The 20,922-nt window shown below is 43.8% G+C and overlaps 1 protein-coding gene across 1 annotated transcript in view; it reads left to right on the top strand.

The window, feature by feature from the left end:
• The first annotated feature begins 385 nt into the window (after positions 1-385).
• cyp26b1 (cytochrome P450, family 26, subfamily b, polypeptide 1) overlaps positions 386-20,922 on the top strand; it is a 38,455-nt gene continuing 17,918 nt past the window's right edge. Inside the window, exons 1-2 of the mRNA XM_004561115.6 lie at positions 386-1,722; positions 19,431-19,655. Of these exons, the coding sequence (XP_004561172.1) occupies positions 1,519-1,722; positions 19,431-19,655 (429 nt within the window). The 5' untranslated portion in view covers positions 386-1,518. The remainder of the gene's footprint in view (positions 1,723-19,430; positions 19,656-20,922) is intronic.

Raw genomic sequence — 20,922 nt, forward strand, 5'->3', positions numbered from 1 at the left:
TGTTAACAGTTTGGACTCTATCGCTTCTGCAGAAACACAAAGAGGTCTCATCAGTCCTGATGCAGGTGACTCGTACTATAGTGCGCACGTCCTGCACGGAGACACAAGTCAGAACTGCGAGCCTTGTTCCCCCTCTCTCTCACTTTTCCTCCCGTTGGCACCCCGCCAGGTCCAGCACGCTCCGAGCCTCTTCTCCTCTTGCGCCGCTTGCTGCTCACTTTACACCACCCCTTCTCCTGAGAGGGGAGAGAGAGAGAGTGGGAGGGAGGATGGAGAAGGGGGTGCCCCCGAAAGAGGTGGAGCCGAGCGGAGGGAGGGAGCAGGGGAGTCTCTCTGCCGACGCTGGAGTGAGGTAGAGTTGGGTTGGAGGGGGGCGACGGGAGCCCTTGGCCGCCTATTCGCCTTCCAGTTGCCTCCACACTATATAAACACTCATTGGTGCCTCTGGCTTGACGCACACACACTCCTTGCGCACGCATGCACAATACACACACTGAGGGTGACTTGTATAGGCAGCCAGAGAGCGAGAGAGAGAGGAGAGAGAGCGCTCTGAGAAACAGAAAGGTACACAGAGAGGAGAGTGGACGTCAGAAAGTAAGAGAAGGAGAAGGAGGACGGCAGCTCCTGAGCATCTCCTGCGCACCCACGCATCCCTGTACGCTCACGGATCTTAAACATTTCTACTCCTCGTGTTTGCGCCACAGAGACGTGACTTTTTAATGCAAAGACGCCTTTTGATTTTCTCTTTAAAAATTATTTGAAGGAGACGCGATTCCTGGAAGAGTTTTCGTTTATTTTTTTCCTCTCTCACCTTAAACCAACTCTTTCCATCCCTCGAGAAGTTTTAAAAAGTAAAAAGCCCTCGTCAGTTCCAGGGCTCGGCTTCACTTTTTCCACGTTTCCCCGGGAGTCCCGGCGTTTGAAATACACGTGTCACCTTAGAGATCATTTTTTTCTTTTTCTTTCTTCAGCAATTTTTTCCATCTCCCTTTTTTATTTTTATTTTTAGTCAGTAATTCACAAACGAGACTAAAAATGATATTTCAAACATCAGGACAGACCCCAGCCAAGAGAATTCCGTGTCCTAAATGTTTCAATCATTAAAACAAAGCGAATTTTAATAGTTTCACTTTCCCCCCCACACTTCATAAGTTGAGGCGTGATCCTGAAGACGCGGGGAGCTCACCTGTAGCGTCTCTGCCCAGTTCAGCCGAGCCTGATTCGCACCTCTGAGGCACAGAGACGCCACTTTGTGACTGTTTTAAAACACAGACCCACGAAATCAGAAAGGAACTTTACACACTTCATTCATTCTCAGAGCAGAGCAGCCGCTGCCTCCTGACACCTCCAGCGCGCGTAAAAAGAGCGCTGCGCTATTTTACGCAAAAAAGAACTTTGAAAGTTTGACGAAGATTTACTTTGCCCCCTTTTTGGAGCACAAAAGTTTCAGCGCATCTTTCTCCAAAGTTTCTGAAAGTCGACCCCAGTTCCGCAGAGATCACCGGGCTCTCCATCACCATGCTGTTCGACACTTTCGACATCGTCTCCGCTCTGGCCACTCTGGCCGCTTGCCTGGTGTCCATGGCCCTGCTCCTCGCCGTGTCCCAGCAACTGTGGCAGCTCCGTTGGACGGCCACGCGGGATAAAAACTGCAAGCTGCCCATGCCGAAAGGATCCATGGGCTTCCCCTTCATCGGCGAGACCTGCCACTGGCTCCTGCAGGTAAGAGCGCACTCTGGGCAGGGAGCGAGGGAGGGAGGGAGAGGGGATGAGTTTGGTGGAGGGAGACAGAATCTGGGTCAGCGCCGGTCTCCGTGTCTGTGAGGTGATATCAGTCTCATCTAATTATTTATTCCTCCCCAAAGATCGTTTTGCGCTTTTTTATTGACATCTTTAGTAATTTGTGCAAACATCTGCGCCTTTTTTTTACCAGCCACATTTTTGTTGTTTGCAAAAGGAGAAAACTCATTTAAAAAACACCAGAACGCAACTTTTTTGTTTTGTTTTTAAAGCCTCACACTCGTTCTTTTATAGCCTTTGTTAATTGGACTCCATATCCCATAATGCACAATGTTACATTAACTCAGAAACTCATAAATATCGAGATTCTAAAACAAAAAAACCCACAAAACTGATCTGCTGCTTCATCTCCATCCTGCGTGAATGGGATGCACAGTGAACACGCACACACAGAGGAGAATCAAAGAGTTTCGCTTCATCTTTTATTAGTTTACAGCCCTGTAATATCTCTCCCCGCACTCCAGCGGTGGCTCGCACAGACTCTTCTTTCCCCTCATTATCTCACACAGGAGCGCATCAGCCAGTCGCGGCGCGACGTCACAGTCTATTGATCACATCTGATACGGTGGCGAGTCCAGGCTGAGCCGTGGGGACTCATGTCTCTGACGGAGAAGGAGGACACTCGTGTCCACAAAGAGATTGTGTTTTGTGCTGATTGTTCGGAGAAGGAATGAGAAAAGGGAAGTTCTGTGTGAAAGGGTTAAATCGAGGGTAAAGTGCAGTCTCTGGACACGCTCTCCTCCTCCTCCTTTTCTTCTTCTTTTTTAAAATCTTGGTTGCATTCAGAAAGGTTCCCGACACGCCGCGTTTTCAGTAGATTGGTCAGAGATTCCTGCAGAAAAAAGGAAAGCCCTGCACCATGCGTAGTATTGATCCAGCTTACCGAAGGTTCGCTTAATCGGTGAGATGCTTCACAGTCTAAACCCCCCCCCCCCCCCCCCCCCCCCCAGCATCCACCCTTATCAATAAAATTTGCAGATAATCTTAATGTTTGAGGCTAAAAACGAGACACTTGGACCAGTGAGTGATAGGAGATCAGGGTGCACATGAGTGCCGCTACTGAGGACTCCCGGGAGCGCGCCAGCTGAGGGGACAGCTAATAAAACAGAGAGAAGAAGAAGAGAGACAGGAGGGAAAGGGAAGCAAGGCTCGACGAGCGGAGGCACGTTGGCCGCGTGCGGGGCTTGAACTCGCGGTGCTCCTCTGCGTTACATCTGACACCGAGCGAGACGCGTTCCCGGAATGCAAGCGGGAACCACGGCCAAGTTTATGGTGAGGGGAGGGGGGAGGCATGTCAGTCAGAAGGAGGAATAAGAGGCTGTCTGTACTTATGAGGACCCCGCGTCCCCACAAGCAGGGCTCAGACCTGATTTATAACCTTAAAGTGAAGTTTTAGAACAGCGCAGTCAGGAGAGGTGGGCGGGTCGATCCTAATATCAATCGTATGCTGGTATTGGTTTAGGATCATTCTTGTGTTGCCTGCCATGCCCGTTTCATTTATAGCTTATAGCACATTTAAAGAACAGAAGTTGAGCCAAAGTGCTTCATAGGCAGGCACATTTACATTCAAGAAACACCAAATGCTGAAAGTTGTGTTTTGTTGTGTTAACTAACTATTGTGGAGAGTAAGAATCAGAGTGATTTTTTGGTTGGTAACAAGTGTTCGGAATTTGCAAATTTTTTACTATTCATCTCGTAAATCATGACTTGCTGCTCTCCTCTACGTGAGCTGCCTTCATCAAGTAGTAGTATCAGCACTGGTATCAGTAATACGTGTCCTGTGTTTACAGTAGCAGCCAGTGTACCAGGAGCCATTACAGACATCTTTTTGATTATAAGAAAAAGAAAGAAGGTGCATGCACTACAGTCTGTGTGTGTCCCGTGTCCAGTCCAAAGACTGTAGATAGAGGATGGATGTCTGTGACATCACTCACTGGCTGGTGAAATCCTGTCTGGAAGCCTCAGGTTGAGTACTTTGCCCGTCTCCAAGCCACAGGAGACTATACCACACCCATGCGCTAAGGAAGCCACGCCCCCAAGCATATTTTTCTCTAAATGGGAGCATAACAACACAACAAAGGCTGCACTGACGATGATTTGAAATGAACAATGAGGTCATAAACTGCCCAGGAAAGCGCTTAGTGAAGAAGCACTAGCACTGTTTTCCTATAGGTTTAATTAAAACTGACTTTGCCCCCTGCTGGCCATCAGACATAAAGCTGGCTTGCGGAGGTTGACTTTGTGCTACTTAGAACATTTTTGGGGGACTGCGTTACTGCGATGTAGTTTTTTGTTTTGCTCTTCTTCCTCCTAGAGATCAACCATACTTGTTGTGGTCATCTTCCTTCTACCAATCAGAGTTTGAGCTATGTGAGGCATCATCATCCAGAACTTCCTTCCTGTTTCAATGTTTGGTTTCTTTTTAAAGACTCAACTTTCTTTTTTTTGATCACTTGGGATCATAAGAACCAATTCATGCAGAGCAGAAGCAGCATTTGGAGGTTCTGAGCATTCTGTGTTAGCTCTGTCGTCGGTCGCTGCCCACTCCTCACACTTTAGCTACACACACAGTCACCATTTGGTAAATCTGCCTGTCTGCTGCTGAATTTTTTTTCTCACTATGAGAGCGTAAAAACAGTGAAGTTATGCGCATACACACATATACACATGGTATATTTTTACCCTGCACACACACGCAGCACATTTCTGTGACGGATCCATTTTAAAGCAATCTGCAGTTAGAAATAGTTCTGTGGTCACTCTGCCAGAGCCCTGTCTGCTCTCATTAGGAGCCTGAGCTTTCTGGAGCTACGGTGCCAAGCAGGAGCGCTACTGAGGCTTCACACACACACAAACACACATACAGGCACACAGAAATAATGTACTAATCTTTTTGCACATCGACATAAATGTTTTCCTGTGCACACACATATATGAAGAGAAAATATGGTACAAAAACCATAAGTGCATGTTGATTCTGAGTTACCTTTAAACATATAATTTATAACAAACTTTTATTTTTGAGTGAAGCTGTACGGCCGTAGACTTGTAGCATTTTTGTCTCACGTTAGATGATCTGGATACTTTGTTTTAATCACTCCACTCCTCACAATTTTTGCTGGATGCAAATGATCCCATTTCATCTTTTAAAGTTTTTTCTGAAATATTGTACGCATGTTGCTGGGTTTCTACTTGGTTGAAGTTCGTTAACAGTTACCTTCCACGACCACTAGGGGTCACCACACCACAAGGATCCCAAGAAAATATTTTGGTAGCTAAGAAGTGAATTCAAAAACATCGGAAACACCGATAAGTCGAACCAATGAAGTTTTTTAAATACATTTTTTTCCTCCTTTGACAAAACAAATCTACTGTTGCTAGGTAACCAGGTAAACCTTTCTTCTTTTTTTCATGCAGTTTCTTTGGGTCAGAGCCTCATAACTTTTTCACACACACACACACAAACAAACCACACAAACATGTACATGGAGCAGCCTCACTGGACTGAATCTGGGTCAGATGAGAAGAAATGAACATGAGGCTCGCACACACAGAGTGGAAGGTCCAAATGTTTTGTGTCGTCATTTTTGGCTTGCATAATTGGTCAAAAATAGCAACCAGCAGCTCAGATGGAGCTACATCAACTCACACACACACACACACACACACACACACACACACACACACACACACACTAATGAGGTACCCTCTGCCTGCCTGCCTTCTGTCTATTCGGCTGTGATGAAGTGTAAATGACGGTGGCCAGAGTAATGACAATCCTGCAGCCCAAACACTCTCTCGCGGCTCACAGTGACGACAGCCTCCCTCCTTTTACAGCTTGCGCCTTCTTCTTCTTCTGCACCTGCACTGTTGTCTTCTTCTATGGTGGTACGGCTACAGATCCTCGGCAGGTGATGGCTGTTTCTGTTGATGGTATTTGGTGTCATCAGGTGTTTGTGTTCTTTGATGACTTGAACCCAACCTTTTCATATAGTCAACTTTTACAACATCCCAAGCAGCCTTTAAAAGCAACTTTTAATTCTTGTTTGCAGATAAATGCAGGAAAAAGCCACCAAAATTGAGAAGTGTTCATCAGCCGTGCAGAGTTGGAAGGTTTGACTAACAAGGCTACTTTAGTTTCTTCCTCACAGCCCAAACACGTGCACGTTTGGGTTTACCGGTCATTCCTAAATGGTCCTAAATGTTGGCCCTGCGACGGACTGGCGACTTATCTGGGGTTTATCTCGCTTTGGCTTCGTCTGGCAATCCTCACCTGGATAAGTGCTTAAGAAGCTACATGGATGACACTGATGCTCGGTCAGGTCCATATTGTCTCACTGCAGCCCGCTGTGCAGCGTTTTTCAGTGTGCCAGCATACCCTTTGGCTTGGTGAGGACAAATAAGTAAATACAGAAGTCTGAAGTAGGAGGTGGATGTGGAGGAAAACCTTCAGCATGACGAAGCATCACTGGGCAAGATACTGAGTTTCCACTGATGCATTCATCAGAATGTGAGTGTGAAAGGATGAATGAAGGCTGTAGTAAGAAAGCGCTTTGGTAAATGGACTGATTCATATGCAGTGCTTCTCTGTTCTACCTGAGCACTCAAAGCCCTTTGTACAACATGCCTTATTCACCAATTCGTACAAGCACTTTTTTCATTTTTTTCTAGAGCAACCTGTTACCTTACTTAAGGATGTTTCAGCATATCTAGACATGGATCGAACCGCCAACCTTCCAATTAGCAGATGACCTGGTTTTACCTCCTGAGCTGCAGCCAATCCCAAACAGAGCAGAAAAGAATTATATAAATACGGCTCCTTTTGTTGCTTTGTCGCTGGCGTTAGGGAAAAGGTCAGTGTTTGGGTTTAGACGCCTCTTTTCTCAGCGTTGAACAAAACTTACGTATCTCCTCTTCAATAAGCTTATTCTTCATTTGCCTAATCGGCATGGTGGTCATTTCACGGTGTGTGTACCAGCAACCATGCTATCTATTCACGGCTGTGCCAGGCATGTGGGGGGATGTGTCATGTTGTCTGGAGCAATACATGAAGCTTCTGGCTCCTGACCGAACGTCAGCATGTAAGGAGCTGGAAGTGAGGACGCACAACATGCTGGATTTAAAAAAAATCAAATGCAATGAAACTTAAAAAAAGATTGTTGTTAAAAAAACAATGTTTCCTAAACTTTTTTAAAATTGGGAACAATTGTACAAATTTTAACAGAGATTCACAGATCTTGACAAATTGTCATCATAAAACTCTAAATTCAGTCGTATACGACGCAAGATTCTCTCATGCCGACGGCAGACGACCACCTCGAAGCTCCTCTGCCTCGTAGTGCATGTGAGGCCTTTTGTTTTTTAGCCGAATTGCTCCTTTAAGCAGCTCAGACAGAGGGGGGATTGTGAGGACTGGTGGCTTCATCTATAGTAGGTTCCATTACTGCGGTCCAGCCCGCTGTGTGCTGCATAGCTGTGGTTACACAGTCCTGAGGCGCGCGCACACACACACACACACACACACACACACACACACACACACACACACACACACACACACACACACACACACACACTCAGAGTCTTTCCATTTGCTGTGTTGGTCTGTGTGTGCATAAAGTCATATAACATGCAGCAGGCGCACATATAGAGTACGATGATGTAGCACACATGCAAAGACACAATTAATTGGCCACACATGGACAGCAGTGTGTGAGCACACACAGATCATAAACCCACTCTTTCTCTCTGTCTTTCTTGTGTGGCGTGGCAGGGAGCTGGCAAGTGCATGTTCACTGGGTAAGAGATACATAGTTCACTGAGCGGACACAGGGGGTAAAAGTGTTAACATTCAAGGCAGGACCCTTGAACCGCCGAGGACGCTTCTTCTTCTCACACCCCGCTAAACTGTGTTCAAGCTCCTCTCTGTTTTTCGTTGTATTTTTTTCCCCGTTTTTTTCAATTTTCTTAAATTTAACAATGAAAAAAAAACCTCCTGTCACCGTCTAGTGTAAATATAGTCGACTTTACATTTTAAGTGCATTTAATGATCCTCTGCGTGATTCGTTATATAATTCCCCCCCCCCAGCTTTTCAGACCCGTAGTGCTGCTTCCCTGCAGCCTTCTGTTTTTTATCTTCTTCAAATATCTGAGGCATTTCTAACTTTCTGGATTTCAGTTTTTCAAAAATAGCCTTACCTAATTTTTTCCCCACTCTTTCTCTGCTGTCTCCTCGAGCCTTTGCTTCTCTACGTCTTGCCATTTTCTTGTTTTCCCCCAGTCAATAATGACATTTTTCATCACTATTTTTCTTCTTCCCTTTTCCCCCCTCACTCTTACATCCATCCATCCATCCATCCATCCATGCCCTCCTCCTCCCTCCTCTTGTACAGATTAGCAGGAGGTACTGGCAGCAGGTCCCTTGCCCCTTCTTTCACCCCGAGAACACACTGCTCCCTCCTTCAACACTCTTGTCCTGGGCCGAGTATAGAGGCCAGTGTTAATCTCCCTTTCTCAATGAGTGTGCGTGTGTGTGTGTGTCACAGAGAGCTCGAGTTTTTAAAAGATCAGGAAGTTTTTTCATTCTCTTATTTTCTCATTGTTAAAAAATTGGCTGCACAACTCCCACCAAAGAGCTCAATGCTTGCTGCATTTTTCACAACGCTTTCCCCACTTTTTGTCAAGCGTCACGGAAGAAATCAGGAAGTTGCTCCTAAAAAACAGACGAGCACGGCATTGTAGCAAACGCTAAAAGTGTTAGGAACTATTTTCAGCAGCGGCTTGATCTACAGTTGGTGCTATAATGACTATTTGGTGCTTGTAAATGGGACCAAGTCAAGCAGATCTTTCCAGAAGAAGATAGAGAAGCAGTGCAAACAAGATCCTGTTTGGGTTCCAGTCGCAGCATCCGAAGTCAAGTTCAGGCTCAGAGGTCGCAGAGGTTGCAGGAGAAAAGTGGCCTGATGCCTCCTGTAAAAACCTTCCATTACTCAGCGAAATGAGAGTTAACTCTCTGGACAACAATGGAGGAACAGGACGTGTCAGATGGCAGCTGCTAGGAGGATCAAGTCCTTGTTGGTTTTGGTCATTTAGAAGGAAAAAGAGGGAATATCAGCTGAAGGATATTGGTGGACTTTCACACGGTGTCTGTGTTGGCTTGTAGTTGGGGTGCGTCTGTGTGTCCGGGTATTAGCTCGGGTCCCCGGGGTTAGCGCTTAGAGAGTTTTAAACAACCATAATCTCCCTTTCTATAATGTCCCCGGGTCAGGGGCCAAGCCTCTCCCTCTCTCTCCCACCCGCTCCCTCTCTCTCCTGCTCGCTCGCTCTATTCTCCTCGTTTTTTGGCTGAACTATCCGTAGCCCTTTTTTCCTTAATCCGTCCTTTCTGAAACGAGCACCCATCCCGATCTCCCCGCCTCCTCCGCCACGCTCAGTCCCCTTTCACACTTTCTCCCTCCTTCTTTAACCCCCCCACCTTCATTCTTTATCTTTCCTCCTCTCCTCTTACCTTAGTTTCCTTCCTTCTCTTCTTTCTTCCACCCCACTCCCCTCATTCCTAACCCTTCTTCTTCTCCTCCTCCTCCTCTCGGTGTCTCTCTCTGATGTGGTGGCGTGACTGCAAAGGGACGGGGGTTCATTGTCAAGTTGAGGACCTATCGCACCATTCAAACGCACAAACCCCCCCTCGCACACACACACTGGCTCCTTGGTATCTCTGGCACCAGCTGAATGATTGACAGTTGAAAAGAGAGAAGGAATTCCCTTGCAGCCTTTGACCTCGTTTCCTCTGCCTCGCACTTCCACAGTTATTCTCGCAGCATTTTCACTTTTCATTTTTTAACCTTTGATTTAGATAAAAGTGGGTTTTTTGTATGTGTCTGTGTGTTTCCAGACTATATATTCTCCCCTTCCTATCAGTCAAGCATCATACGGACAGAGATCTTGTGGATGTTTTTGCTTCTTCGCCTGTGACTTTTGTGGGTTTTAGATTCTCTTTTTCTCACTTCTAGTAACGTTAGCGCATCAAGCTAACCGTGAGCTACCTCACATCGCTTCATGTCGTCATTTGCGTCTTAAAGGTTGCCTTTTAACAAACTGCAAAGACTTGAAGAGGAGGGTGAAGGCCGGCACTCAGTACCTGTCATTTCTTCAGTTAGAGGGAATTAAACTCGTTGTTTCCTCGTACATTTGTTTCGCTTGCTTCCTCTTTAGCACCGATGTACAACCGTACTGCAGTTTCACTGTGCCTGTGTACAAACATGTGCAAAGACAATAAAGAGTTAAAGTCTGATGGATATCCATTCCTCTCAGAAATTACAGCACAGATAAATGCAAGCGCAACGCTTAAGACAACCACACATTTACATTTTAACGAGAAACGCCACCGACAGAGTCCAACACAATGACAGCAGCACGCACGCACCTCAGAAAGCGTGACCCGTCCCTCCCCAGCCCTACACCACCGAGGCAATGTCCTACATTTTGATTGGCTCCATTTTAGCAAAGTGAACACACATGCACGTTTCACAGGGATTTTGGGGTTACAAAAAAAAGCTACAAGGGCAGAAAACGGTAATTCGTGAATGCACGAAGACAATGAGAACAATCGTAGCTCTGTCCATCACATGATCGATGCTGTGACAAACCTAACATGTACAGTTTGCTTTCATTTTTAAGAAATATCGATACTGAAATTTCTGACTATATTATTACTGACGTGTCTCACGTCCCATACAAACATACTCTTTGTTGGAAACCAGCCGCCTCGAATGTGTTGAAAGGAGCCGTGATTAAAAGCGTCAAACAAACAAAACAACCGAGCAACCGCAAAACCAGAATACGGTAAAAAGGAGGCGAGGCTGAAGCCGGATGTGGTCAACAAGTTCAATCTGAGCTTTCTTAAGTTTGTTAGATGTAAGGTTAATATTCAAGTTATTATATTTAACTTACATTTTTAAATTAAAAACAAAAGCCAAACAGCTTCTTTTGATAAGTATTTAAAATAACGACTCGCGTTGGTAAATGTACTGCTTTACTACAAATTGCTTTTTCCGAAGTAAAATGTTTTCTGTCAATGTCACTGTGTAAAATATAATATTTTGGGGCTCATACTCGGCTTTCTTGTAAAATGTTAGTGCACGCACCTCGATTAAAGAAAACGTTTAAAGCATTTTAAAGTGTGAGCCTGCTAATTCACACAAAGCTGTAAAGTGACTGGAGTTTGATGTGAAAAAAACGACTTTTTAACCATTAATTTAGAAACTATAAAGATTTTTTTAAAACGCGGATGCGTTTAAATCACAGAAAATAAATGCAAAGCAAGAATTTAGACCAAAGTCTTCAGGATGCACTCTTTCTTCCTGGTAATTTAGCAGGAAATGTCAGAAAACAACACTCTTACGAGCACGTCTAAATCGGAGTATAGCGTCTGTGTATGTCGACTGCATCGTGTGCACTTTACACCGAGTTAATAAGTCAAACATTTTCATTCAAGGAAACCTTCAACTGCTCTGGGAATGCCTTGAAAAAGATAGATGTAATTTATATATTTGATAGATCCCCCAAAACATCAAGTTTGGGTTCACTCCCTGAAGTTAATTTGAAATATTTGCTGTTGTTATATCAGCTGCTTTCTCTCTTTACACAGTAAAGCTTCCATCTCCCTCATTTTTTTCTGCAGCTGGTAAAAAATCTTCCCCGGGTTTGTTGGTGAATTTCCTACAACTGTCTGTTTCTCTACTCCGTCTAACCATCACCCCAATATTTATATTTCATAGACTCTCTAAATATACACACTTATACACAGACACACTTACTCTCACTGTCTCTGGTCAGCGAGCCAGTGTGTGTCTCTGTGTGTGTGTGTGTGTGTGGATTGATCTGAGTAAACATAATTAGCTGTGTTTTTTTGTCTTGCCCTAATAAAAGACTCATTTGTTAGACATTTCCACTGCACTACAAAGAGGACATTTATAAGCCCGGGCCCAGGTTCGCCCCCAGGCCAACCCCAACAGAACAGACGGGGGTATTTTTAGCACGGCCGGCGTGCTAGCAGGGTTTGCCGGGACAGTGTGTGTGAGTGAGTGTGTGTGTGTGTAAGAGAGAGAGAAAAGAAGAGAAACTGAGATTTTTTGACATCTTTTGTGATTGTGCTGGTTTTTGTGAGAAATTCTGTTGAAATGTGAGAGTGTAGCTCTCCTTTATTGAGAAAAAAATCTGATAAAAGCACTCTAGAGAAGCGGACACTGACGGCTACGAGAACGCTGTCCAGACTGTAGTCACGCACAGACAATCTTTCAAGGCCATTCCTTTAGTCTGTCCCCTTCCCATTGTGTGTATAAAACCTTTAACCCTCCTATTTTAACCCTCCTTTAACCACACCTCAGGGTCCAGCTTGAAGCTGTGTTCGCCTGTCTAAACCTAACGACAGCGTTTTTGTTCTTATCTTAAAGTGAACGGGGAGTTTATGGGTGAGACCGATGGAAAAAAGCGTGTGGAAAAAAGCATCAATTTTTAAATTCTTTTAAGTCGAGAAAAGTTTTGTTTTTGAAGGAAACCCACTTCTTCCTTTCAAATCCAGAACAGGGAGAATGGCTGAAAATGTCGGTGTACAGGTTGTTACAACGAGAAGATCGACAGGAATTTCACTGACCACACACACAGACTAGTGTGCATAAAATTTTGTTGATTATTATGATAAAAACACCTCCGCCAGATTCCCTTCTTTTTAGAAAAGATGTTCCCCTGAAATAATCGATCCACATGATAAATGTCTGTAACAAAATGCAATCAGCCCGCTGCCACCAAACCGCAAAAGTCACGAAACCTTCATATCGAGAGTTTTGGATTCAAACAGCTTGTCAAGGTCTAGAAATATTTTAAACTGCTTGCATCGCCATGGCAACTGTAATAAATTAGAATTATTAATGACACTGTGAACCAGTTTGGGTCCAGGCCCCACCGCTGCTGTTTATTCCATATTATTATATACAACGAACAACAGCAAAAGCGCCGTTATTTTGTTCTTAAGAGTCAGAGTAGAATGCACTTCAGACATTTTGCAGAATTAAGTGAAGCCACACACACACATGCACCTTTATTTGTTGTCCATTTGCTAAATGCATGGAGCTAATATGCAGTAAAGTTCAAATAGGAATTAATTTAAACCAAAAGAAACAAATTTAACCCACTTAAAATGATCTGCGAGAAGTCAAATAAAGGACCTGAATTTATTTTAAATACCTAAAAAAAAGAAAAAGTGGCCAGTGGTTATTTATACTTGTTAAAATCAACTGTGAATGTTTTCGAGGCCATGCTCGCTGGTATTAGCTGTGTTATCTAATCACAGCAGGCTACTTATAGCAGATCCAAAATAAAATCTACATGTCGTCAGTTTTGTTGCTTTTCATAAAGCATCCAACTGGCGTACGGCGTTGCAGGTAATTGCAGGAATTTCTTTCAGCTTGTGCTGGAAAACCTTCACAAAGTCGGCCGCGGTTCAACAGTGAAGCGGCGGCAGGGGTGTGATTGCACCCTGAGCTCTCTGGCTTGATTCCCGTGTTATTCACAGCTTCTGACTGCACGGTGCTGGAAAATAAAAATAAAATTAAATAAAACCCGTTTTCGGCTCCCATAGCCAGCTTGTACTTCCCGCAGTTGCTATGTAACAAGAAAAAAAAACTTTATGCCCACTGTCATTAAGAGAAACCTCTTTATGGTTTTCAGCTCACATCAGAGTTTGTTGCCTGTGACCTCGATGGTAAAATCAGCCGTTATGTTGTGGGACCAATTTTGGTTTGGGGTTTTTTGTGTGTGAGTGTTTACAGCGACGGCTGCTTCGCCTCGCCAGAGTTTGGAGGGAAAGAGTGTTTGAACCAATCAGGGTGATTGCAGACGCGACGGCTACGTTTACAAATCTGTGTGTGCGTGTGCACAGTTATGTACGTGTTCTCCTGCAGAAGAACTGTGGCGTCATTACATCACAACTTTCCATGCTTGCTCCCTGTGTGTGTGTGTTGGGCCAGTTTTGAGAGCGGCGGGGAGGTTGTGGGGTTAGGGAGGGATGGGGTGGGGGTACGGGGGCTGTACACTTCTCACCTTTTAAGCTAAATGTCACCCAGACCACACCCCTGGCGCATGCTCACACTCAAGCACACACACACTTTTTTCTTGCAGAGAATCTGACAGAAGAAAACCTTCAGCATTTGCCAAAATGTGTGCGAGTTTCTAAAAAGAAAACACAGAGAAATGGAAAGAGAAGTCGTAACGCACAGAACGCACAAAAAAAGTACACAATCGTCCCAATCTGATGCTGTATCTCGGAGGGTGAAAGGGAGCCTTGTCTGGCTGCCTGAGGAACTCCCTTTGAATTGGACTGTGTGTGCGTGTGTGTGTGTGTCAGCAGGCCTGCCAGGCAGACATACTAAACCACTCTACATCCATGTGGCAGCAAAATGTAGCTTGGAAAACAACCCTGCTCTAACACACACATTTACGCACTCAAACACACACACACACACCCTGAGGGCTCTAGAGGCCAGCCGGTCGACCTGGTGTGTGTGTTTGTTAATGTGTGTGTGCTGCAGTGAAAACAGGAAGTGTACAGGAGCTGTGAAAACAGCTCGGGCCAACGGTTTGTACCCAGACACATCGACAGAGAGAAAAAGAAACCCCCAAAATTTGCAAAGGTGCATGAATGAATGAATGGATGCGGCTTCAAAAATAGACTCTTTAAAGACAACTCAGTCCCAGCTACACTGAAACTGGATGGTTTCTACAGTTTTAAGCCGACTATCAGGTGGACGACATCGACCAGGAATCAGGCAGCTGTCGGACAGCTTTGCAGGATAAAACCCAGTGTGAATAAAATAACGCCAGCACCTCGAGCTCGAGTGAACACTCTGAAACACGGCAGGGTGGGACAGTGGGGCGTGAGGAGCTTGAATGCTAATTAACAGGATTTTTCATCTATAAAAGCAGTCTGGCAATCAGAGTTTTCAAAGCAGCACGAAAACAGCAGCCAGACGTACAGAGAGGGCAAAAGCATCTGTGCTCAATTTAGGTCGACTTCACACAGAGAAACCTTAGCATGTCAGCTACGTTGCGATGACGAGAGAAAGAAATGAATGACTGATATTAATAAGCAGTCATGAAGGAAGAAGGAAGCTTCAATCACCTCTTGATCGTCATTGGTTGCTGTTCAGCAGGTGCTTTGCGTCGCATCTTTATCCTCTGCCACAGAAACCGTTTGAGTCTTGTTTGTCTTTCTGATGTCAAAAAACGATTTAATTACAACTCTTATTTCCAGCTTATATTTGGTGATATGGTAATGGAAAGCAGCAGCAGGAACCAATTACACAACGGAGATGTAAGAGGTGGTATGAAAAGGAGGTGCTGGGGGTGGAGGTGGGTTGAAATGTGGCTTGCAGAAGGAGCATTGATACATAGCACGTCTGGATGTGTACAAGGACATCGTGTAAAAGGCTCAGCTTAGCTTCTTGGCCTGCCTGAACTAACACCGTGCTGAGCTGTAGGAATCAAAATGACATGGCTGTTAGTTTCTGCAAAAATGACTCAGTTTTACTGCAGCAACTTCATCGTGGGTGGAAACTGGGATTGAAACTGGTCTGTTACCAGTCTTTAGGAGTAGGAGCTTCACCTGCGTGTCAGCTGTGTTCGTTTAGGGTCGTGGGTTTTCCTGCAAAGATGTAAATCCAAGGAGTACTGGCAAAAGCATGCTGAATACAGCACACTATGGAATAGAGCAGCATAACAGAGCAGCTGACAGTAGCTGCTTTTTTCAAAGGGGCTCCATACACAAAGTGCATCACTTTGGTGCTGATGGTTGGTAGCCTTCTGGTTGCCTAGGTAACCCTCTAATATTTTTACAAACCCTGCCACATGGCTATCGACGGCATACTTCACTTGAATTCTATTCCATCAATTGACCCACTTCATGTCACCAGTGGTTATTTTACCCACCTTCGCTTCAAGCTGTTTAATATGATTTGGTGTCTCCGCCTTCAAGATATATTTCATTCGTGGTTGAAGGTGGAGTCCACCAGTTTTTTGCTAGTTGTGAGAGGTAATACAAAAGAACCAGCTAATTAAAAACCGATATCCCTCTTATTAGTTGATGGTAATTTTGGAGGGGTTCAGTTTTATCCAGCTCATTCTTCTAAATACGTGAAAGACCATATAAAGTTTTGAGATTGCATTTATTACATTGCCTCTTTTAGCCCCCTTCAAAGTCTTTATCTATTCCCATGGTTGTCCCCCGCACGCTGCTCAAACACAAGTGAGCAATATGTCTCTGATAATTAGACATGTCTTTAACATGTACCAGTGTGTTTGGAGCTGAACCTTTCATAGGGACTAAAAGCAGGAATATCTCAGCCTCTGGTAATTTATTCTCTTAAAATGTGTGACTTTATAAACATGCACTACTAATTCCACTGAGTTCCCCTTTACAAACATCTATGCACCGAATGTAAAACACTTATTTACACCCAACCAGAGACACACACACTTTTTAAAGTCACTCCTAATTTAGACCATAAGCTCCTCCTCAGCTTTGAAACCTCTTGGCCAAGCGGGGTGTTTTTGATTGGGAGTTTAGTAAATCTATCGAGGCTTCACTGTAGGGCTGTGAGCCAGTAATCACACCGCTGACCGGAATCAGTGAGCGGACACATTTTGAGCCCTCGCACACAAACAAAAAGCACCGCGGCCGCTGCCAGAGGTGTGCCCTCGACCAGGAAACAAACTACTTGCTAAAATTAGTTTCTGAGCTCCGCATTCAAACACAAACATGCGGCCTATAACTGCACTCATACACATGCTGACTGTTTTGTAGTGTCGGGTGTTACAGCTGATCTTAATGTTGGCTCGTGTCAGGAAGGTTTGAAGTTATTCTGATTTTTTTTAAACAAAAATCACAATAAAAATGCTCTCCTTGTCTGTTTTGTGTTGATGTGTGAATAAACTGCCTTACAGGCTGTCCTTTTGCCTTCATGTTTACACACACACACAAATATATATGCGTACATATATATTTGTGTGTGTGTGTCTGTGTGCCTCACAGTCATAAATATCTCTTTTCCCTTGAGTAAACCGGGGTCAAACCAGTTAGTGTTGTCACGGCAATTTGCAGTTGGGCCTCCGCATGTTTGTTTGCTTTCCATGTTTCTGAGTTTTTAAAGATCGTTTTATTTTAGTAATCTTGAGTGAGAGTGTGTTTTTAAGTCTATATGCACATGTGTGTTAATACTTGCATTTGAATAATGCCTTGTTAGACTCAGTGTGTATGTCCCGTGTACGTGTGTGTGTGTGTCTGTGTGTGTAACACAGTAAGCAGCCTCTCAGGCGGCTATATATTCTTTTCACTCAAACAGCCCATTTACAGTTCTGGGGTCGGCTCCCTCTCACTCTGCTGTGACCCAGACCGTTTAGAGGTCAACGTCAAAGCTGAACTCAGGTCAGCTTGCTAACTGACTCCAGCTTTGGTCCTCTGGGGGTTGTGCTTGCAACTTGGGTTGTCCAAACTGTGGGACAGGGGCCCTGAAATGTGGCGATGTGGCTCCTCGTGATGGGTCGAAACATAAAACAGGGACAAATGTTTATTTTTTTATTCTCCAGCAAGAAATTCTAATTTTTCTCCGTGGCTCGTAGTATTGCTCATGCACCTACATTGTTTTGGTGTTAACTGCCCAGTTTTGCAGGTATGGGGTGTAACAACGCTTATCTAGATGCTTATAGGAATAAAACATGCACTTAATCTCTCTTTTTTTTAAAAGAAATCACACACCTGTCACTAAAAAAATTATTTTGCACTTTTTCTAAGAACTATTTTCGAGTTAAACCGGAAGCTCTACCTGTAATTCTAGCAAGCACTATGCTTCTTATAGAAAAAGGGAAAATTCACTTTCTCTGATTGCCTTCAAATAAAACAATCTGAGAAGGAGGAATCCCCTCTGTGATTTAAATAGTGACAACCCTGTGAAGAAAGACGTAGTTTAATGTGCTACATGTTAAACTACATCTTGGACGTTTGGACCTCCTCAATAATCCAGGTAAACTGATCCCGTTCATCTGGACGTTTTCAACTGGCGAAACATTTCGTCAGTTTTCCAAGTGACTGCCGGTTTCCCTAACCTTATAAACATGACTGACACTAGCAACATTGCCTAACAATGAGCCATGAGCTCAGTTGCATGATTGTTAATATGTAGATTCCCATGACCATTCGTCAGAGGTTGCCGGCATAGTCCATTCATCTTAGGGCTTGGGTTCCCCAGGCCTGACAACTTGGAGCTCCACCTCAGTTGATGAACGAGGAGAAAAAGATTTGAAGTGGCAGTGGCCAAAAATGAGCAGTCTGAGGCTGAAACTTCTTATATCCTCGAGCAGTCTCCTGTCAGTCTTCTTCATCAGGATGAGAAATTTCATTTACTGTATTTTAAGCCTGAACTGCAAATGTTTTGAGAACCTTTAACCTCACCGCTCGTGGGCCGATGTTAAAACTGATCTCTGCCTGTGCCCTAAAGGCAACTTGAATCAGTTTTCATTGCATTAACCTGATGTATACAGGCTCCTTAAACATCTGCAGTCTTCTGCTTTCAGTTGGTTTAAGTTTACTTTTTTCTCTGAGAGCTGAGATGATGGAAACCTCAGTAACTTTTAGCATGTGGAGAACTCACCAGTCTGTTTGGGCCCCGAGCCACAGAGAGAGTAGAAAGTACTTACTGAAACCTTTTAGAGATGAAGATCAAAAGCTGGGGTGAAGGTTGGATCCTAAAGACTGTTTTAAATTATTAGAAAGTGCAAAAAGCATGAAGAACTAGCATGTTTTGTTAACGGTGGTCGAGGGCAAGGAGAGCGTTTTTCAGAGTAGGCCCCATCAGTTCGGTGAGGTATCACTGTTTTGAGGAGCCTTTTTGGATCTGACCATCTTCTGTTTGAGGACAGCAACTGCTGGCTGTCTATTGTAATATTTCATCAGTTTTTAAAATGATTTCTGCATGATTAAAACCTCGTCTCACAATGTTTCCGTGACAGTGATGATGATGGCTAGAATCACTAAATTTTAAGGAATTTCATGTTAAGAATACACTAACCCTTAAACTGCTGACAATATAAAAGATTTCTTTGAGTGCAGATATTAAGAAAGATTTAGAAGTGGAGATGGGGGCAATCTCCATTAGCAGGATTTGAAAAGGTTCCTCTGATTTCCGTGAAACAGGGTGAGGAGTGTTTGGGGAATTCCTTCTGTTACCGTCTCCTCACACCTGCTTCTCTCAAAGGGGAACTCCAGCATTCAGTCCCAACAGTGTTCTCTAAAACTACCCATCTTTCTCTTCTTCCTTTCTTAATAGAATTTCGACTTTCTTATAGATGTTGAAGGAGGAAGAATGGAAAAGCACCAGGTTTATTTTTCTATGAGCAAAACTAGTTTCTTTAATATGGATTTTTGACATACTGCCTCATATAATTAATCCTCCAGCACGACTAAAGAACTGTCGCTCATTCTACTGTAAAAAATATCTTAAAACGACTCTCGTGAGTTGTGTCTTCAGCATTACAAGTTAGATCTGTGATTGATCTCTGTGCTTACTCTCTTTTTCTTTGTCCAGGGCTCGAGCTTTCATGCATCACGGAGACAGAAGTACGGCAACGTGTTCAAGACCCACCTGCTAGGCCGTCCTGTGATTCGGGTTACGGGCGCAGAGAACGTGCGCAAGGTGCTGATGGGCGAGCACACTCTGGTGGCGGTGGACTGGCCTCAGAGCACGTCCACGCTGCTGGGACCAAACTCACTGGCCAACAGCATCGGAGACATCCACCGCAAGAGGAGAAAGGTCAGGACACGTGTTAATTTAAGTTCGCAAACACACACAACTATACAGAGATACCGAATGCATGTATTTGTGTGTTCATCTTTACTTTTAATGCTTCACTTTGTGCTAACTGCAAAGACTCAACTTGACCAAGGAAAATTTACATCCTAAACCAATCAAAAGTAAAATATTTTCAGGATGTAGATATTTTGATTTTAAGCCATTTGACTATACAAAGTGTTTAGTAAGACATCTCAGTCTCTGTCTTATATTTTTAGCAGCACAAAAAAAAAGGCAGCACTATAATTTCAATACTTCAGGCAGAGGAAAGATACGGACTTAAATATAACAATGCAACTACTGATTTAATTTAAATGCAATCATTATTAATGACTCTGCCCTTGGATACAACTAACTACTCCCTTCAATGTGAGAAGGTTAACACCAGCTGCCAACTTTATTTTGATATTCTAACACGATAGTAGAAGGAGCTAAAAGACCGTTTTAAACTGAGGCATAATATTTGAACTTTTTGGAGACCAGAGTACTCACCTGACACAATAGAAAAAAAAGTTAAATGAAAATATACCTTCAAGTGTTTCCTGAATCTGCACAACTGTTTTTTGTTTTTTTTTTGTAAGTACGGCTTATATTTGGCTTCAGAAATCTAGCTGCCTGCAACACATCGTCAACAGTTCCTCGAAATAATTAGCAACAAATGATAAAACTGCACTCTGACGATAAACTCCAGCCCTGACTCAATATCGACAGAAACGCTGAGTTAGGTCCTTTATTCCCTTTTACGTTATGTTAGGTAGAAACTGATCATCTCGTCACATGACGCTTTAAGGGGACAACCTTGAGAGCACTGAAAAGAATGAAGTAGGAAGCATACGCTTGCTATCGTATCAGGGCGTACCAGCTTTCTTACAAAGCTTCAGTATGAACTAAAAGCAGCACTCTGAAAGAAAGACTCACCGCTGGATGGTTCAAACAGCAAAGGATCTGTCTCCCTCGAAATGTCTGCGGCTAAACCCACCTGGATTCACAAATATAAACCCAGAACACAAAATACAACACAAAAGAGACATAAGATTAATTACACAAGTTATAAAGATAATTCAACTCTTGTCTTGTTTGGCCTGATGAGGTTTAATGGTCCCAACTTTTACCGGCTTTTCTCTTGTACCTTGTTTTTGTAACACACGAGGCTGAAGTGTGGAATTGAATGTAATCATATGAACTGCATCTTCATGCAGCAGCATGCACGAGAATATCAAATGCTCAC

The sequence above is a fragment of the Maylandia zebra genome, linkage group LG3 (genome assembly GCF_041146795.1).
Source record: "Maylandia zebra isolate NMK-2024a linkage group LG3, Mzebra_GT3a, whole genome shotgun sequence".
In the NCBI taxonomy this organism is placed as follows: Eukaryota; Metazoa; Chordata; class Actinopteri; order Cichliformes; family Cichlidae; genus Maylandia; species Maylandia zebra.